The sequence below is a fragment of the Lytechinus pictus genome, chromosome 13 (genome assembly GCF_037042905.1).
Source record: "Lytechinus pictus isolate F3 Inbred chromosome 13, Lp3.0, whole genome shotgun sequence".
NCBI lineage: Eukaryota > Metazoa > Echinodermata > Echinoidea > Temnopleuroida > Toxopneustidae > Lytechinus > Lytechinus pictus.
Window position 1 is genome coordinate 26,931,196 of NC_087257.1, and position 17,090 is coordinate 26,948,285.

Sequence of the window (17,090 nt, forward strand, 5' to 3'; positions counted from 1 at the left end):
TTCTTGCCTAAAGAAGGAATATTCAAAGCTAAAAGAGAACATATTAAAAAGGAACAGCAACAGAACTATTCAAGCAAATAAGAAGATTTTGAAATGCATTTTGACCGCATAATTCGAAAATTTTGGCAAAGATAATGAAAAGATTAAGAGAAAGTCTGCTGATTAGCAAGAAGTCTGACCATCATCTTTATCATTTTATGCCATTTTGGCACAATTCTCTTTTTTAACCCCCGACAAAAACATTCCCTGTTCGCTCAAGCATGAACGAAACTAAATTATTTTAATGGCATTTAAAGGGAAATACTTCAGAGCACCTATTGACACCAAAATATAGAGATCACAATTTGAAACCAAAATTTTATACTTTTTAAATATGTCCCGTTTTTTTGATACACACTGTATAGTAGGAGATTTTCAACAAGATAATTTGTTTACTTTTACCAAATGTTATTAATTTTTTGTCTGATTTTTGGCTGATTCATATAAAAATTTATCAATTTTTATCGTCCACTCAAATTACAAAAAAACATAACTTACGTGCTTTCAGAATTTCTGGTATACTAAAGATTTATGTTCCAAAAAAATGAGTTATGGCCTTTATCACAGAGAGAAATATGGTTAAAGTTGAATTAAGAAGGGGGTGAGTTTCCATAAATATGGGTTCCACACACAATATATAGTATATATCAGTTGTTCAAACAGATAGCATGTCACAAAAAATCTCTGCCTTCTCGATATTTTGCTTTGAAAGTCTATGAAATTAGCCACCTGTCAGAGCCCGAGAGACGAGTGTACAGAAAAATCACTCTGAGTGTGACGTCACCGGGGGGGGGGGGGGGGGGGAATTTAGTATAAGAGTTGTCCGGATGTAATACAGATATGCTATGCAGAGAGAGAAAGATTATTTTACAATTTTTTTTCAAAGCAACTCAAATCAAACAAATAGGAATCATATGTACAAATCTTTACTTTCCCTGTATAAAAAACAGTATGAATAACTATCATGAACTCTTAAATCATGATGTAAGATTGCAAAAAGTGAGTTATTGAATGATATTTTCACTATTTTTCATTTATTCTATCACGATGTTCCATCAAGTGAGAAGCTGGAAAGTAATTCCAGCGGCTAGCTCAGCTCTGCACGCCTATACAATACACACAACACCCACGCATTGAGTGTACTGTACTGCATGGTCTGGTACCGGTATGTCGACCCGCAGTTCATGACCATGCAGCGATCCCCTGGCGTCTTTTTCTTCTTTCCTTTTGTCTTTGACTCCATTTTTATATCCTCTGGATCATTTCCACTCATAGCTCATTCCACAGAACAATCTTGAATCAAACGTACTGTTCTTCTCGGCCTTCCGAGTTGTTTTCTATATTTAATTACGCTAGAGGTCATCGTCACACATACAAACGCAATTCGCAAGTGAGTTGAAGACAGCAAGAAAGGTATGCGGTACGGTAGCTCGACGGCTAGCTGAGCCGGAGCGGGCGGCCGGTCGGCACAAAGCAATTCCGCAACCAACTGTGTTTTTTGCAAGAGCCGCGTCACACGCGGATAAATATGTCGTAATAACACGTCTGCTACGTTATCGACTGGTGAAAAGATCTCGATCAAATTTCATATTATTCGCCTTGAAATTATTCCTTTCGGGTCTATGGTATCATTCTGAGGGAATTTACATATTTGGAATAATAGTACGGCCATAAATATACTTTTACTAATTTCCTCTTTGCAAGTTCTCCGGATCGCAGATACAACTTCAACTGCAGTTTATTCCATTATGACTTGTTTCGCCACGGACACAGTCCCGAACGAAAACAAGGCATTAAAATCGTCTAAAATCGCAACAAAGAAGAACAGTTTTAACAATGTAGGGACATATTATTGACTATATGTCTTTAAATAATTATTACTTCCTTTCAGTATCGTTCACATAAAATCAATAGCGATAAAATGAAGTTTTGACACACAAGTAAATATGAAGGCGTACGTGCATAGTACACAAAACGGCACTGCCTTGTTTACTACACCGGGACCGAATACCCCCCGTGACGTCACAGTCAAAGAACACCCGTCTCGGTAGGCATTGCAGGAGCGAACTCAAGGAAAATGGGTAGGGATAAATCGTTCAAATTCACTATTTAAAAAAAAGAAAATGGGGGGTCGAATCACCTCTTAGTGTTTGGGGGGTTGTAATAGGTTGCTATTAATGTAAATATCTCAATATTTGGAATCGTCTTCTTAATTCAACTTTAACATGTGTCATTCAGTACAGCTAACCTGCAATGCCTAGTCCTGTTTCTGAGATGCGGATGGTTAATGCTTGGGCAATAAAATAATTCCCCATACCTGTTATCTTGCAAACAGTAAAATGCCATCCCCTGTGTCTGGTGCAGTGGCGGACCGTGACCCAGAGGAGACAATGATTGGAGGGGCACTGTATTGTTTGTGAACAATGCTGTGCCCCTCCAATGCTTTGTCTCCTCCGGGTCACGGTCCGCCACTGGTCTAGTGTGTGTTAAAATTATTATAAAGGTACCGTGTGTGTGCAATTATTACAAATGCTTTCAATGATGTGCATCTTTTTTATATCATAGATGAGAATATTGTTCCAGATGTCTATATACATCTCGGGCTAATCAGCAAAACTACGCTCGTATTCTAATAGAAATACTACCATACAATTGTTGTCTTTAGCATGGTAAGGCAATATTCACTCAAGTTTGAATATGTTCCATTTCTAGGGTAGCAGCTAGATGACGAGAATACAGGATATGATGGGATTTAAGAGGTATTTTTTTCTTCTTTTTGCAGTATTTTCTAAAAAAAAAATATACCTGTTTGTTGATCGTCAGATTCAGCAGGCTGTAAATTTCTTTGCCTTGTCCGAGTATCAGCTACCTCAGTATCCCCAACTGAAAGATGAAATTCACAATGTTACATTTGATTTCCATATAGTTGTCAGGGATTTCATATGTTTCAGATATGAAGTGGGGTAGTCAAATGTATTGCTGTACACACGCGTGACCAAATTATTTCCAACACCCCCTAAACATGTTTTTTCTCTGTGTGCAAAATAACCCCCTAAACAAGTTTTTCGCGGGCTTATTTACACAATTTGTCCCCTATTAAAAAAGTTGTCACCAAAGTATGATTTGGGGGAAAAAGCTTGGGGAAAAAACATACCCTAAACATGTTTGGATAGTCTTTAAAAAAAAAGCTTTTGGGGAAAAAAATACCCTAAATACGTTTGACCCCACGACTGACCATTGACCAGTCTTTCAAAACCACCCTTTTTCTTGAAAATCAGTGTTTTTGTTACCCTTAACGAGTCCACGCGCAGGCTGCGTCCAAAACTGAAAAAAACACCTATTTAAACGCATTTTTGGGGTCACACGTGTGTACAGCAATATATTTGACTCCCCCCCCCCCCCCGGGCCAATACTCATATTTTCTGTTTAAAGTGTACTTACCTACTGCCTCTTCCGTCTCTTCTACTGTCATCAAAGGAGAAATTCAAATAGAGAGAAAAGAAATTTATCATTCAAAACTATGAAAAAATGTAGTGTGATGGCATAACCAGTATTAATTATGCATGTCCATCTTGGTAATGAATATAAATTGTTTACAGAAATATTCACCACATATTTATCTCATATCACCAAATGCTTCACTTCATTAACCATGATGCTCTTTCTCTTAGTAAATTAGTCAACAGTAAAACCATACTAAGTCATTTCAGAATATCCCATTACTAAGATGTTTCAGATGAAGATGTGTCGTCAATAGCATACATCATTCTTGATTTAAATTGAGTGCAATGACCTGTGGAAAATGTGAAATAGGGAGAGGAGAAAGGGTATCAAGGAATAGAAGATTAATCATCAATCAAAAAGTAATTTTATCAAAATTATGAATCACATACACTCCCAAAATGACCACTGTGACTTTAAAAAAATTTCCGCTCCTCTGCATGATCACCTATGCACAACTCGACAGATCACAGTTGTTTTCAATACGCATAGAAATGTTCTTGTCAAATTATTTAAACCAAGTTTGTTTAGAAGGTGTTTTGCAAAGTGTACCCCGGTACTTTTTCATGCAGAAGGCCTAGAGAATGTAGATGAGGCAAATGCCTTAAGTAGAACTTTCAGGGAACATGAAAGAAAGGGATGAAAAATAAAGACACAAAGATAAAAAGAAAGTATACTGGCTTGAAAGCAGAAAGCCTCTACAGCTATGGGAAAGGATCAATGATGTATATTATACTAGTGTATGATCTAACATTCCAATTGAAAAGTGTAGATTTTTTTTATTTCTGTGCCCTCTTCTTCGAAAATGATTGTATTCTTCATTATATGCCACAATCCTAAAATTTTCAGCCAATCCATACACAAGTACTTGAGAAGTGGTTATATACATATCCCACCCCCCAAAAAAAAATATATATGAAGGCTGCTTACCAAAAGTTTTGGAACGCCTATAATATTCATACCAATCTATATCAATAATACTGTGTTTCCCAACGATTTGAAGGGGAGTGTCAACATTTTTTTTTATAAACAAATGTCCTTTTAAATTCATGAAATACATTTCATATGATATGCTCCACAACAATCTTCGGACATACATGCTCATACATACAATGTTGTGATATTACTAAAAACAGTGAAAGAAACTTTTAGGGGATTAAGAGTTAAATTTATGGAAGTAAAGCAGATCTATTATGTTGACAATTAATTTTCATTTTAAAGACTTTCTCATGAAACCATTGTTTGATGCAACTACTTTCCATCAGCTTTAAAGCATATGGGTTACAATTTAATATCATCTGCCTCTTTGTGCATTCCTTTATTTTCTCAGGTTTACTCTAAACCAATTTGATGAGTAGCCTAAAAAAGAAAATCAAGAAATGGAAACCGAAAATGAATATGATCTTTAGTTATTTGTTTTTTATCTTTTTTAATAAACAATACTTTATAGTTCTTAATACAATGGCAATCATGCGTTTGCTGTAATTTCTCCTGCCCTCTGGCTGAAGCTCCAAACCAACATCTGAAATGCTCCCTGTTGAAATATTCAAATCCTTGCTTAAAACTCATCCTTTATCAACACTAGCATAGTGTTTTTTTTCAGTTAAATGGATTTATTGTTTACATTGGTCAGCCCACCTGCGTGCTTATTATTATTACTATTATCATTGTTATCATTATGTGAAATTACTTATATTCCTGTACTTTTATTAGCATGTTTGTCAATAGATCTTTGCTATTTGAAAGATCCCTCACAACAAACAGCAACAATTATACCTTACTAATTATTTGAAAGTTTTGCTCACAGTAACATTCAAGAACGGATCTACACTATTACCTATTAAAATTTTATGTTATCTATTTCCACTCAAGGGTGAAACACGCTTTTCAGCTGAGAGCTCTTCTTCTTAGGGGTCAAGTTGACATGGCTTTCCCTAAATAGTCAAATTCAACCAAATTTTAAAACTATCACTGGATTCATCTTGACACATGCAATCACTTCTTGACAACATGAACGTTTTTCAGAGGCTTATATTATCTAGCAAGAAACAAGTAATGAGTGAATACTGGAATCCAAGTATAATGTTTCCCATGCATGCTCTATCATTCTATATCAAGTGTCAATCACACCTCACCACATCAGGGGCCCAATTCATAAATAGTTACATCTATGGTAACTTGACATAATGGCAACTACCATGGTAACAGGGCTCAACAGCCTTAAAATTAAGGTTTCCATGGTAGTTAGTTGGCATTACTGTAAAGTTACCATGGATGTAAGTCTTTATCAAACAGCATCTAGTTTAATGGTAGAATGGGAAATACATGTAGCAGACTCTCATTTTGCAAGTCCTGGTGGGTGTTTCATAAAGCTGTTCGTAAGGTAGGAGCAATTTTAAGAACTGCATGGTGAATCAGATCCTTTCTTGTGGTAATTGATATACGCCAAAATGTTCATTGGCGATGGTTTAGTGCGTAAGAACGTTCACCAGTCGTTCTTAATGTCGCTCTTAACTTACGAACAGCTTTATGAAACATATCCCAGAAATTATATCTCCAGCCAATCATGACCGACTCCATCTGAAGAAGCCTACCGTAATGTAATAGGTGAAAGGCTTACCAGGTATTTCACATTGAAGGGTTACTCCAGGCTGAAAATAATACGATTTGAACACTGAGAGACAAACAAAACACTGAAAATGTCATCAAAATCAGGCAAGGAATAACAAAGTGATGGTATTTTGATTTTTTTTGCATCATTTTGGTGAAACCGTTCTATGCACTCTTCATGAATATGCAATGAGCGAGCTGATGATGTCATATCCCCATTTATTGTTTTTGTATTTTATTTTATTTCATGAAATTATATTTATTCTGATCTGTCGTCCAAGAATGGATAAAATTGGATTGACTCACGATCTAATGCGTAAAATAATCACGGCTGCAAATTACTTTGTTACAAGGGAATAATATCATACATCCATTTATAAAGGTGAAATAATTATTTCATGTGCGAAAAGGAAAAGTGGGACATGACATTATCAGCCGACCTATTCCATATTCATGATGGTGTGCATATCACGTACTGTTTTCACAAAATATTGGCAAACTTTAAAATTCAATAACTTCGTAATTTGAAGATTGTTTTTTTCATTTTTCTCATTGATTTATTACGCTATTATTCAGATATAATCACTTTCAGCCAAGAGTACCCTTTTAACTTGTGGAAATGGTTTAAAGTTTGTGAGCACACTTCTCCCAATACAGGCCTAGCAATTTAAGAAGTCTGGCTTCTCCATTTACCCCTACAGTACACACAAACACACCGCATCCATTAATTTTCATGTTGGAAAGTGAGGACACGTTTTAAAAAATATCTGACAACAAAATCCAATACATGTGTGTCAGCAGGAATCTGGAATACTGAGGATTAGTTTGAATTTGTTACTATTATGCACTTTCTATCTGTACCCATACATATGTATAATTATGTGGGAATACATTACTTGGGACCATTCGCAATAATGCACCTACCAAGGACATCCTCGCTGTAGTGTGTGTCCTCAGTCGAAATGTGAATTCTATGTGTGTGTCCTCGTTTTCCACATGAGCGGGGGCACACACCCAAACTCACAAACATACCCCTTCTCCACGCATTCATACACAATAACATATTCACCCACACCCACATGGTTTGAGTTTTTGTCTTATTTTTTTCAGAACCTAAGAAAGTAGCAAGGTATGATTACCAATGAAGAAAGGTTTAACATGATCCATGAAAAACTATCATGAACCTCCACTTTTCCAGTTCAAGAGCGCCCACAACTTTTTACTCCCATTTATTCAAAACAACAAGCAAGCAACAAACAAGACAAAACAAAACAAGACAAGACAATACAAGCAAAGATGCAACAAATACAGGGTGGACAGTGACTTTAATTTCAGACAAGTAACACGTTCTGAAAACCAAGAGAAGTTACATGTACAAACACAACACACAAACCAAAGTTCCTACCAAAGATAGCCCAATCAATACAAAGTGTTTAAAGGGAGGACTAGCTGTTTGGTTTGATTTAATAAATTATCATGGGAGCTTAAAGCATAAGGAAAAGAATACAGGATAGATAAATACATTTAGAGGAATATGTTTCTAATTAATTAAAACATAAAACAATGAATGTTCAGATCAGCTTGAATCTGCGGTCTTATTTATAACTTATCTATTTCAAAGTCTGGTTGCAATGATCGATATTGTCTGCCCTAAAACAAACGCGTCTTAATGTAATACTATTTATAGTGTATGATACCCTCCTCCCTACAAATAGGGAAACATGTTGATTTTTTAAATAGAATTTAAGTCCATCCACTAAATTTTTGTGCTCCATCAATTGCATTTATTTATCAATGTTAACAATGATCGAGGGATGAAAATGGGTGAAAATATGCCAAATAGCCTTACAAGAAAGTTATTTATGAATTAAGTTTAACAAAGTAATTGCCTAGTTTTATAACTAAAATATGAGTTCAAAACACTGAGCATACCAAAGAATAATACATCACCCAAGTGAAAATAATTCAATGTAATGCACAGATTTTTAGAAGAATGATACAGAGTTTAAATTATGCCATCGCACAGACAACCACAAACATAGATAGAATTTTCCCACCAAAGCCAAGTTAAAACATGACTTATACAGGGTGTTCTAAAAAGAGGTAACAAAGTTTATCAAGAATACATGATACTCTTGCGATCTATATTCTACATAACTGAGTAACTCATCAACTTTAAATTGACAAATTGCTTGCATCACAATTGTCACGGTTCACTGAAATATGGTCCTTTGAAGGCGAAGGGTACAAAACATAATTTTTCCAAGTTTTTGGTTTTAATGTAGTGTTCCTGATGTAGCTGACCTTAGAACTTCAGTTACCTTTTTTTAGAACACCCTGTAGAACCATATAGAATAATAGAGTGTGTATACAATATTGAAAATCCCTGTCCACCCTGTAAAGAAACCGGAATATTTTGAAGCTGATTTAAGAATATAACTGCACAACATTTTTGTAAAAATTGTTTAAAGGGGAAAGATGCCGAAATGCGTTTCTTTGATTGATGGCAGTTTTGAGATTTTCAGTTAATCTTGAGTAAAAATATCATGCAAATTTATCTTAAAGCATTTTGGAAAAGTGAAGTTTATTGAATATTGACATCCCATGGCAGACAGTGGAATGTAATAAAGTTATTCACATTAATGGACATTGCCATCCTGAGTAGCTTGTACCATATTATACAATGAACCTCTTCTTCCTAGAAAAGCATATTGGATTCCAGTTCAAATACTTGTTTACATGGCTTGCAAACTCTGACGAGCTCTATTGTGCTGCCAAATTGACCCCATCGGTATTTGCATGCGAGTACAAATATATGATTGGCAATCACATGGTAACATATATTTTGTTAAAAGAAAGACTAATGGGCAAGAATGTAATGATCATACACATTAGAGTCTACTAGATTCGGTGTATTTTGGATTAAAAAAAAATCATTAATTTTGTCAAGAGAAATAGCCCATTGATGCAGAAGAGATACTTGTGAAACGGGTCAAAATGAGATTTTATAGACAGACTGACCCCTTAGTTAACCATCCCTGGATGATTCATTTAAGTTTGTACAGTAAAGCTATCAAGGCCAAAAAGAGACAACTGGCTGCAATCATGTTTGAAAATGACTTCACTTATTATGTTTTTCTACATATTTGTCTCATGATGTTCTTTTTATTATGGTCCAAATTCAGAATGATCTGACTCATTAACTATGATATGATGTCATGAATAAGATGCTCTAAGCAGATTAATAAGCTGTATTTCATTTGTAGTGAATAACAGATTTTGTGTATTTGATTATTTTTTTCATTAACAAGATCAGCTTGATCAGGTGCAGATCCAGAAGGGCAGAAGGGTAACATTTCCCCCTTTTTCCCAAATGCATTTACAAAGGAAAACCATGCAGTATGTTGTGCCCCCTCCTCTCTTTAGCTCAATATTAGAGGTGATGGAAATAGGCCTGTGTTTAAAGTGATATCTTTTTATTTCTCCCTGCTAGTCGGAAAAAATGAAAAAAAATATGTGCCCCAAATTAAAAAAATCTTGGATCATCCCCCAATTAGTGTTTTATTCAATAATTACTAATAGTAAATGTTATCATATTTATTACACATTACATGATTTACCATGCTAATGTTTACTACAACTCTCATTATTCACAATAGAATGTTCTACACAAGTATATAAATAACAGGTAAAATATGTATTTTACAGGTTTAGAAGATATTAAAATGATCACCTGAAAAAAAATGACTGTTAGTATCTTCAAATTCAAAATTGGCAGTACAGTTGGCTTTAGTACTCGTTTTGAAAATGCTGAATGCAATGCCATTCTTACAACACATGACCAAATAGATATTTTGTAACCAAGGTTACAGGAAATTGAGTTTTGGATATAATGTACCGATAGAGAAAAATTTGTGAGCAAGCCAAAAATTTGAAAGATTTAAAGTGATTTTAGAATAAATTTGATTTGTAAAAATAACCCCAACATACATTTTCTGAGAATATTTTTATGTGGTATACCAATAGAATGGACACGGCAATGATCATTATCTGCATGAAACATCATATTGAAATAAGGTAATAACAATAAATAAATACTATCAAGCAATAACATGATCATAAAGAAATAATGATTTGTAAGATATCAAATCAGATGTATTTTAGTAACATTAAATTATTGAAAGCCATTCGTTGAAGTTCATTCTTCTATAAAATAGAGGCTTGAAAGGTTTGTTGCTTTATCCATACTAGGGTGCTGTAGAGGTCAGAACGGGAAAAGGATATAAAGATACAGAAAGGAATTAAACAAACAAATCAATCAATCAATCAATCAAGTTTATTATGAACTTACAATACAACTTACATTAATACATTTACGTAGTGCATTCCATCAATATTTCAATGCGCTTATAATTTCTCATGAATAAAACACTCAAAAGAATGATCAAGTTAATTAAAGCCAGCAGAATCATAAATCTACACTCCACTTACCTCAATCATCTGCAGTGCTGGTGTCAACAACCATAGGCAAGGGTACATTGTACAAATAAATTTATAAGAGCCTAAGACCCTAGTCGGACCTGTAGTCTGAAGTCAGGGTTAAGTTAGACCATGGTCTAAGTTGGTGCTAAAATTATGACAATTTACATGATTATTCTCAGTAGTTTTTAATGGTTAGAGTGCCAAAGAAGCAAATAATTTCATCCTCATTTTCGAGAGAATTTTGTCACTATTGATATTTCATATCTAATCCACAACTTTAGACTAAAGCTTAAGTTAAAGTCGAGTTCAGAATACAGGTGGGTGTTTCATAAAGCTGTTCGTAAGTTAAGAGCGACTTTAAGAACAACTGGTGATCCTTTCTTGTGGTAAATGGCATATTCATTGGCGATGGTTAAGCGAGTAAGAAAGGTTCACCAGTCGTTCTTAAAGTCACTCTTAACTTACGAACAGCTTTATGAAACGGCCCCCAGGCCTATAACTTTAAAGTAATGCAGTCATCTTTTAAAGAAATGTGACTTACATGTAGCAGTCACTGATACTAACACCAGTAAGAATTCTCAATTAAGACTCACCTTTTCCAGATTCTGCAACAATGATTTTGATTATTGATAATGAACAGTTTTCTTTGTATTTCTGTAGATTTCATAGTTGCATGTATATGTTTTCTTTTCATTTAAAACATATGTAAGTTATATTACATTTTGTTATGTAGTAGTGATTCTCGGCTTCTTGTTTTATAAACAGTGCTTTGAAACATTGGTCCAAAGTGCAATATAAATCAAAATATTATTATACTTAGTGTTGGCAACATACTCATTGATTGAATAGTAATAAATCAATCACTATATAGACTTCAGGTTTACTATACAACAAAAGGAGAGATAAAAATATCTCTCCTTAAGATAAAAAAGCAGGTAAACCGGCACTGTGTGCGCCTCACCGGCGACTAACTGGAATACTCCCAAGGAAGTGGAGGATGTGCACACATTGTGTGCGGGAATGGCTGATTGAATACAATGACTGGGGTAATAATATATCTGTAAAGCGCTTAGACACGTCGTTCCGATGTATTAAGCGCTATATAAAAGTGGATAATTATTATTAGACAAAGAAGGCAATTTACCATTAATACCCTATGACAGGCCTGGCCTGTATAACATTGCATTGGGGGGGGGGGTCATCCAGGCACTTATTTTGACATTGGTTTTCCAAAACGTCATCTTGCCGCTACGTAACATAACTCCGCTGTATATTCAGGCAGCAAACCTATTGTTAAGGGGAGGACTATTGTTTATTGTCAACCACTCAAATAGTATTTATGCCTGAGTGTGTAACATACATGTACTTTCAAAGAATGTAGGGTGGTTCAGGTCTGTGCCCGATTTAATAAAGTAGACCCAGCCGAAATTCCTCTTCAGGGATATTATAATAGCTTTCTTTTAAAGGACTTTTTAAATCTTTCAATTTGAGTGAGTGTATGAAGCAAAAAAAAAACATGAAAAGAGGGATATTCAGCCTCACAGAGAGACCTAAAAAGACTATTAATAAACCTACCAAGATTGCCATAAACCTCCACTCTCAAGCATGGGCCAACAGATCCTTCATAGCCCTTGGGCAGGATGACAAGTTTATCCACCAGTATTGGTGAATTGAATTTGATGACTATGTCACAGTTTGCGTTTTCTCCCAAAGTATATGTCTATGAAATGAAAAAAAAATAAATAAACGTACAATACAACATTATACATTTTACACATTAGCATCTCTGGATTGTGAGACAAATTTTCATCAATATTATCATAGTTCTAATATAACTATTTCATCATTTCACCAGATGCGTAGCATTTGTTTATCATTAAAGCTTGAGGGGTTCTGGTTTTCGGAATTCATTTACAGAAGAAATCTATGCATCATGGCAGCATGAATATGCGAAATTGCCATCCAAAAGTGGCAATTCCCATGGAAACAAGGCCACAAGCCAATCAAAATCATGGATTTCATGGAATATACTGCAGGGTGGCAAAGTTACCGGAATACGAACTTTCATGCAAATGGGGTCAACGCCAATTATTGCATATTCCTGACAACATACATAATAATTTCATTTCTTATCCCGGAGTACCAGGTACATGGAAGGTTAAAAAAAAGTCCTACTTACTTCGTCAAGCACAACATCATGATTCTGGAGCGCCTCCAAGGCCAGCGATGTCGTCCAAGCTTCATAACCCGGATAGTTGTTCCCACGGATAACGAGTCCAAAAACTTCAACATCATGAGGGAATACAATCTTAACTAAAGGTAATTTGTCTCCACCCGCAGGACACCAAGCCACGCCAGGGTCATCTTCAGGCCTTAGCGGTACACTCTGAACACCATGAGCATGGTGTTGTCCATTAGAAGATACAGCGATGTCAGCCTGACTGATGATCGCGTCCCCTTCAGGAAGATTGCCTTCAGAACATTCAATTGTCTCTGTCAAGAATGAAACAATTCCATTCTAATTAAATGCAGTGAAAAATCAGTAGCACTCTTTCTTTCTTCAGTTTCGTGTTCTCCTTTCAAGTTTTTCTTCTTAGTTCAAATCAGTTAAGTGACTCATAAACTGTTCCAAAATGTAATTTGTGTACACATCCAATAAAATTTAGTTTTAAACTGAAAGTGTATTTAAATGAATCATAAAAATTCAAAACAGAAAAAAGGTACATTCAAAGTTAACCCTAATAATCATTGGGGGCTAAAATGGTGTCACATTTGTTTACAATACAACAAAGTTATATTCACTAAGGTGACATAAATTCCTAGAGTATAACAAGTGCGATCCTTGCAGTTATGGTCACGTGATTGCATATTGACCCATCACCGATTGGAATCTACATAGCATATAAAATATGATTTTCCGTCCAATAGCTACCACTAGGGGTATTCAATGTTAGGGAGAAGCCCAAGAGGAAAATACAGTAGTGTATTCTTCAACAATATGGCAGGCAACTTAAAGGGGACTCAATTCTATGTTAAGGGGTATTTGAAAAAAAATGAAACAAAAAAGCCCCTATTTGAGATTTGAAGTTATTTATCCACACATTTATCAAGTATATTAGATTAGGGTTGATATTCTTAAAATATCAATACTATTATCATAACCACTAACATCATCAACATCATCATCACCACCACCAACATCATCATCATCATCAATAATCATCATCATCATCATCATCATCATCACAATCACCACCACCACTATCACCATCAGGTAAAAATAAAACATGCAACAGTCTGAAAACAAGGGAATGCATCAGGCAGAAATTTTTTGACTTTTTCCCTTACCTGGCTGTGCTGGGATAAACTCAAACACTTCTATTTTCATGCACAGGACGTCATCCTGATCTGAGTGGAATTCATTTGGGGTGATAATGATTTTTCTCATGTTCACTGGTGTTTCAAATAAGATAACTGCATCGCAATCGGCATTACTGTTGGCAGTAAATTCCTCTGACCCATCTGATGTCTGTAATATTGGGAAACAAATTCAAAACTGTGATATGACAGAGAAAGTTCTTTATAAGTTTTGGATGACTTAACGTATGACTGGCAAAGTTAATTCTAAAGTTAAGTTTAAAAAGTACATTAAAGGCAACAACAAATTTTCCAAGTTTTGTGGTAATTGAGAGCCCATGTTCATAATCACCTCTGGGCTTTTATAGCCATCAAAATAACCTAGTGTTTTAGAGTCAACATGTAGAGCCATTGGTTCGTTTTCTGAACTCCAGGGCTCCGTAACACAAAGATTAGCGATGAATAGCAAATATGAGAGAACACTTCTGATTGGTTTCTGGTCGGTATTTTGTGCCAAATGTGCGTATAATGTTGATCTTGATTGGCTAGTTCATTTAGTGATTGATCGCTAATCTTTGTGTAACGGAGCTCAGGTCTAATTTTAACTCTGGTTCAAAGTTGCGGTGTAACTATGGTCATGTAGTTGGAAGGCAATTAAGCTTTGGTTGGTTCAATCTGTCAGTTCATTTGACAGTCAAATCATTGATAACTCTCTGGAACCAATAGCTTAGATAATTTTCTTCAGCAAAAAAAAAATTGTGGAAAACATGGAGAAGACTTCAAAATACTGGTCATGATACTTATCTCATTTCAATCTCATGCAGTCATTTTATTCATTTAATGACAATGATACACAGGATTATTTATCAGTTAACTTTATAGTAAAGCTGAAAGTATTTGAATCAAATTTATTCCTCTGTAATGATTTATTGTGAAGAACACAAATTTGCCATGTTGTTGAAGTTGTTTGCTTCAAAGATAATTTTGAAAAACCCACTGCAGAAAATATGTCCCACCTATTTTTTTATTAGATTAACCCTAACTAAACTGGGCTATGAAAATATGGGGGGGAGCTCAGATCTCATAATCATACAATTTTTAATTAGTTATTATAATTTATGCAAATTATATGCATAAATAAAGCTTCATCTTATTATTTTTGGTTCTTCAAGTATCCTATAAGTATTTGCAATATTGAAGCAAAGGAAAATATCTGAAATCGACATTTACTCATGTGTATTTTATTGTTTTATACATTTCTTATGTATCAAATTTTTTAAATTATATTTTGTTTATTTTGATTGGAGTACTTCATTTTTTTAAATACTGTGTAAAAATAATTGATATCAGATATCAGAGACAACAGTAAATCTGCAAAATTCTTTTGTGGTGTTCAGAAGTGGATGGCTGCTTGGTTTTAGATTGTTGCAAATTGGCATTCCACCATCAAATACATGTGTTCTCTCTTGGTTATTGCACTATTAACCCTTTCCATGCATACTTTGCACCAAGGTACACTCGGTGCAGCACAAACTTTGCATTTCTTGCTCAAGCAAACAATGCATTGTTTCCCTCACTTAAAATAATTCAGCACAGATGGGTTCATGGCCCAGCGCACAAAGAGTCAAAACAAGGCTATTAAAAAGATGACTACATGTGTATCAACTTAAAAAAAAAAAGTTTCACAAACTATCTGTACACAGGCAACTATTGGTTCTCAAATATTTTTTAGAAGATCGAGACACTGAAAACCAGTTTCACAAGAAAGTTGCATTTTGCGGTGGGGAAATGGAGAAAAAAAACCTTACTCACTTGCTTTGCTCAATCACACATCAATATGTATGAATAATCAAACCAATGCTTGTACACATAGCTATAGTATACTAATACTTCTTATCAAACTAACAAATGACTACTGGAGAAATTTGAAGAAGTACATAATATGCTCAAGCAGTAATCAAAATAAAGGGGGTGGGGGAAGATTGGTAAATTTTACCCGTTGTAGGGATTGCTTTATGATACTTATATGACCCTACAAATTGTGAAAGATTTTTGCAATATTGCCATCATTCCCCCTTCCCATCTTGGACTAGATTTACACCAAAGGGCATGCAGTGTCAATAATACCATAATGAAACATTTCTCATCACCCTCTTCCAACCCTACACCATTGGGGTCTGTAGGTTACAGTTCCCCAACCCATTACCCCAAGAAGAAAAGATTTGGTATGCCATTACTCACTCTGAGAATTTCTGAACTATCGCTGATTGCTTCCAGCTTCACTTTCTGGACCCAGGCTTTGACACCATCATTATTCCCACGGAAGGCAAGCCCTTCGATGGGTCTTTCTTCTCCAAGATCAATTATAAGAATTAAACCGTCTGCATCCTGAGTACACCAGGCTTCGCTGACTGTACTGCTAAGATCTTTGAGGGGTAACAGGTCCAGAGAATCCTTATCCCCAGGAGAAGTGGTAAAGATGTCACCTGCTGTAATGGTTTCCGTTTGGAAGAGAGGCTTTCCTTCAGGATATGTTGGGTTAGAGCACACCTCTTTAATAAAGGGAAAAAGGAGGGTATAAATTACTTGAATTCAAATGCATGCATTAAACATGTTACAAATTATAGGCTTACTCATGATGTTCAATCATAAATGGGATGGATCAAAAACCAACAATGATAGGAAGAACTCTACCAGAATATGTGAAACAATCATTGTATTTCATCTTTTGGGTTGCTTTTTTAGCACCATTTTCCAGCAATTGACACTTGAAGTAACCTATAGACCATGCGGTGTTGCTACATAGTTGTGCAGATTACACCATTTATGGGGGCAATTACAATGATTAAAACATTTGTTCATTAGGAAATTTATAATTTATGATAGGTGCAAAATCAGTGTCACATCTCTTGTAATAGCAGGAATCCTATAAAAAGTATCAATTTTAAGAAGCTTCCTGCATTCCATACTATTTTGTAAGTGATGCTTGCAAAATTTGTTCATATTATATAGATTATGCCATTCAGGGTAAATGTGGTTAGCAGACATATGTGTGTAGCATGCAATGTGCAGAATGCAAATGACCACCCCCCACAGGTTTA

General features: G+C 35.1%; 1 protein-coding gene across 1 annotated transcript in view; it reads right to left on the reverse strand.

The window, feature by feature from the left end:
• LOC129274247 (uncharacterized) overlaps window positions 1–17,090 on the reverse strand; it is a 169,005-nt gene that overhangs the window by 46,830 nt on the left and 105,085 nt on the right. The window contains exons 32-37 of the mRNA XM_064108955.1: window positions 16,231–16,541; window positions 13,981–14,161; window positions 12,812–13,125; window positions 12,208–12,352; window positions 3,481–3,504; window positions 2,845–2,922 (exon numbers count right to left, since the gene is read on the reverse strand). Of these exons, the coding sequence (XP_063965025.1) occupies window positions 2,845–2,922; window positions 3,481–3,504; window positions 12,208–12,352; window positions 12,812–13,125; window positions 13,981–14,161; window positions 16,231–16,541 (1,053 nt within the window). The remainder of the gene's footprint in view (window positions 1–2,844; window positions 2,923–3,480; window positions 3,505–12,207; window positions 12,353–12,811; window positions 13,126–13,980; window positions 14,162–16,230; window positions 16,542–17,090) is intronic.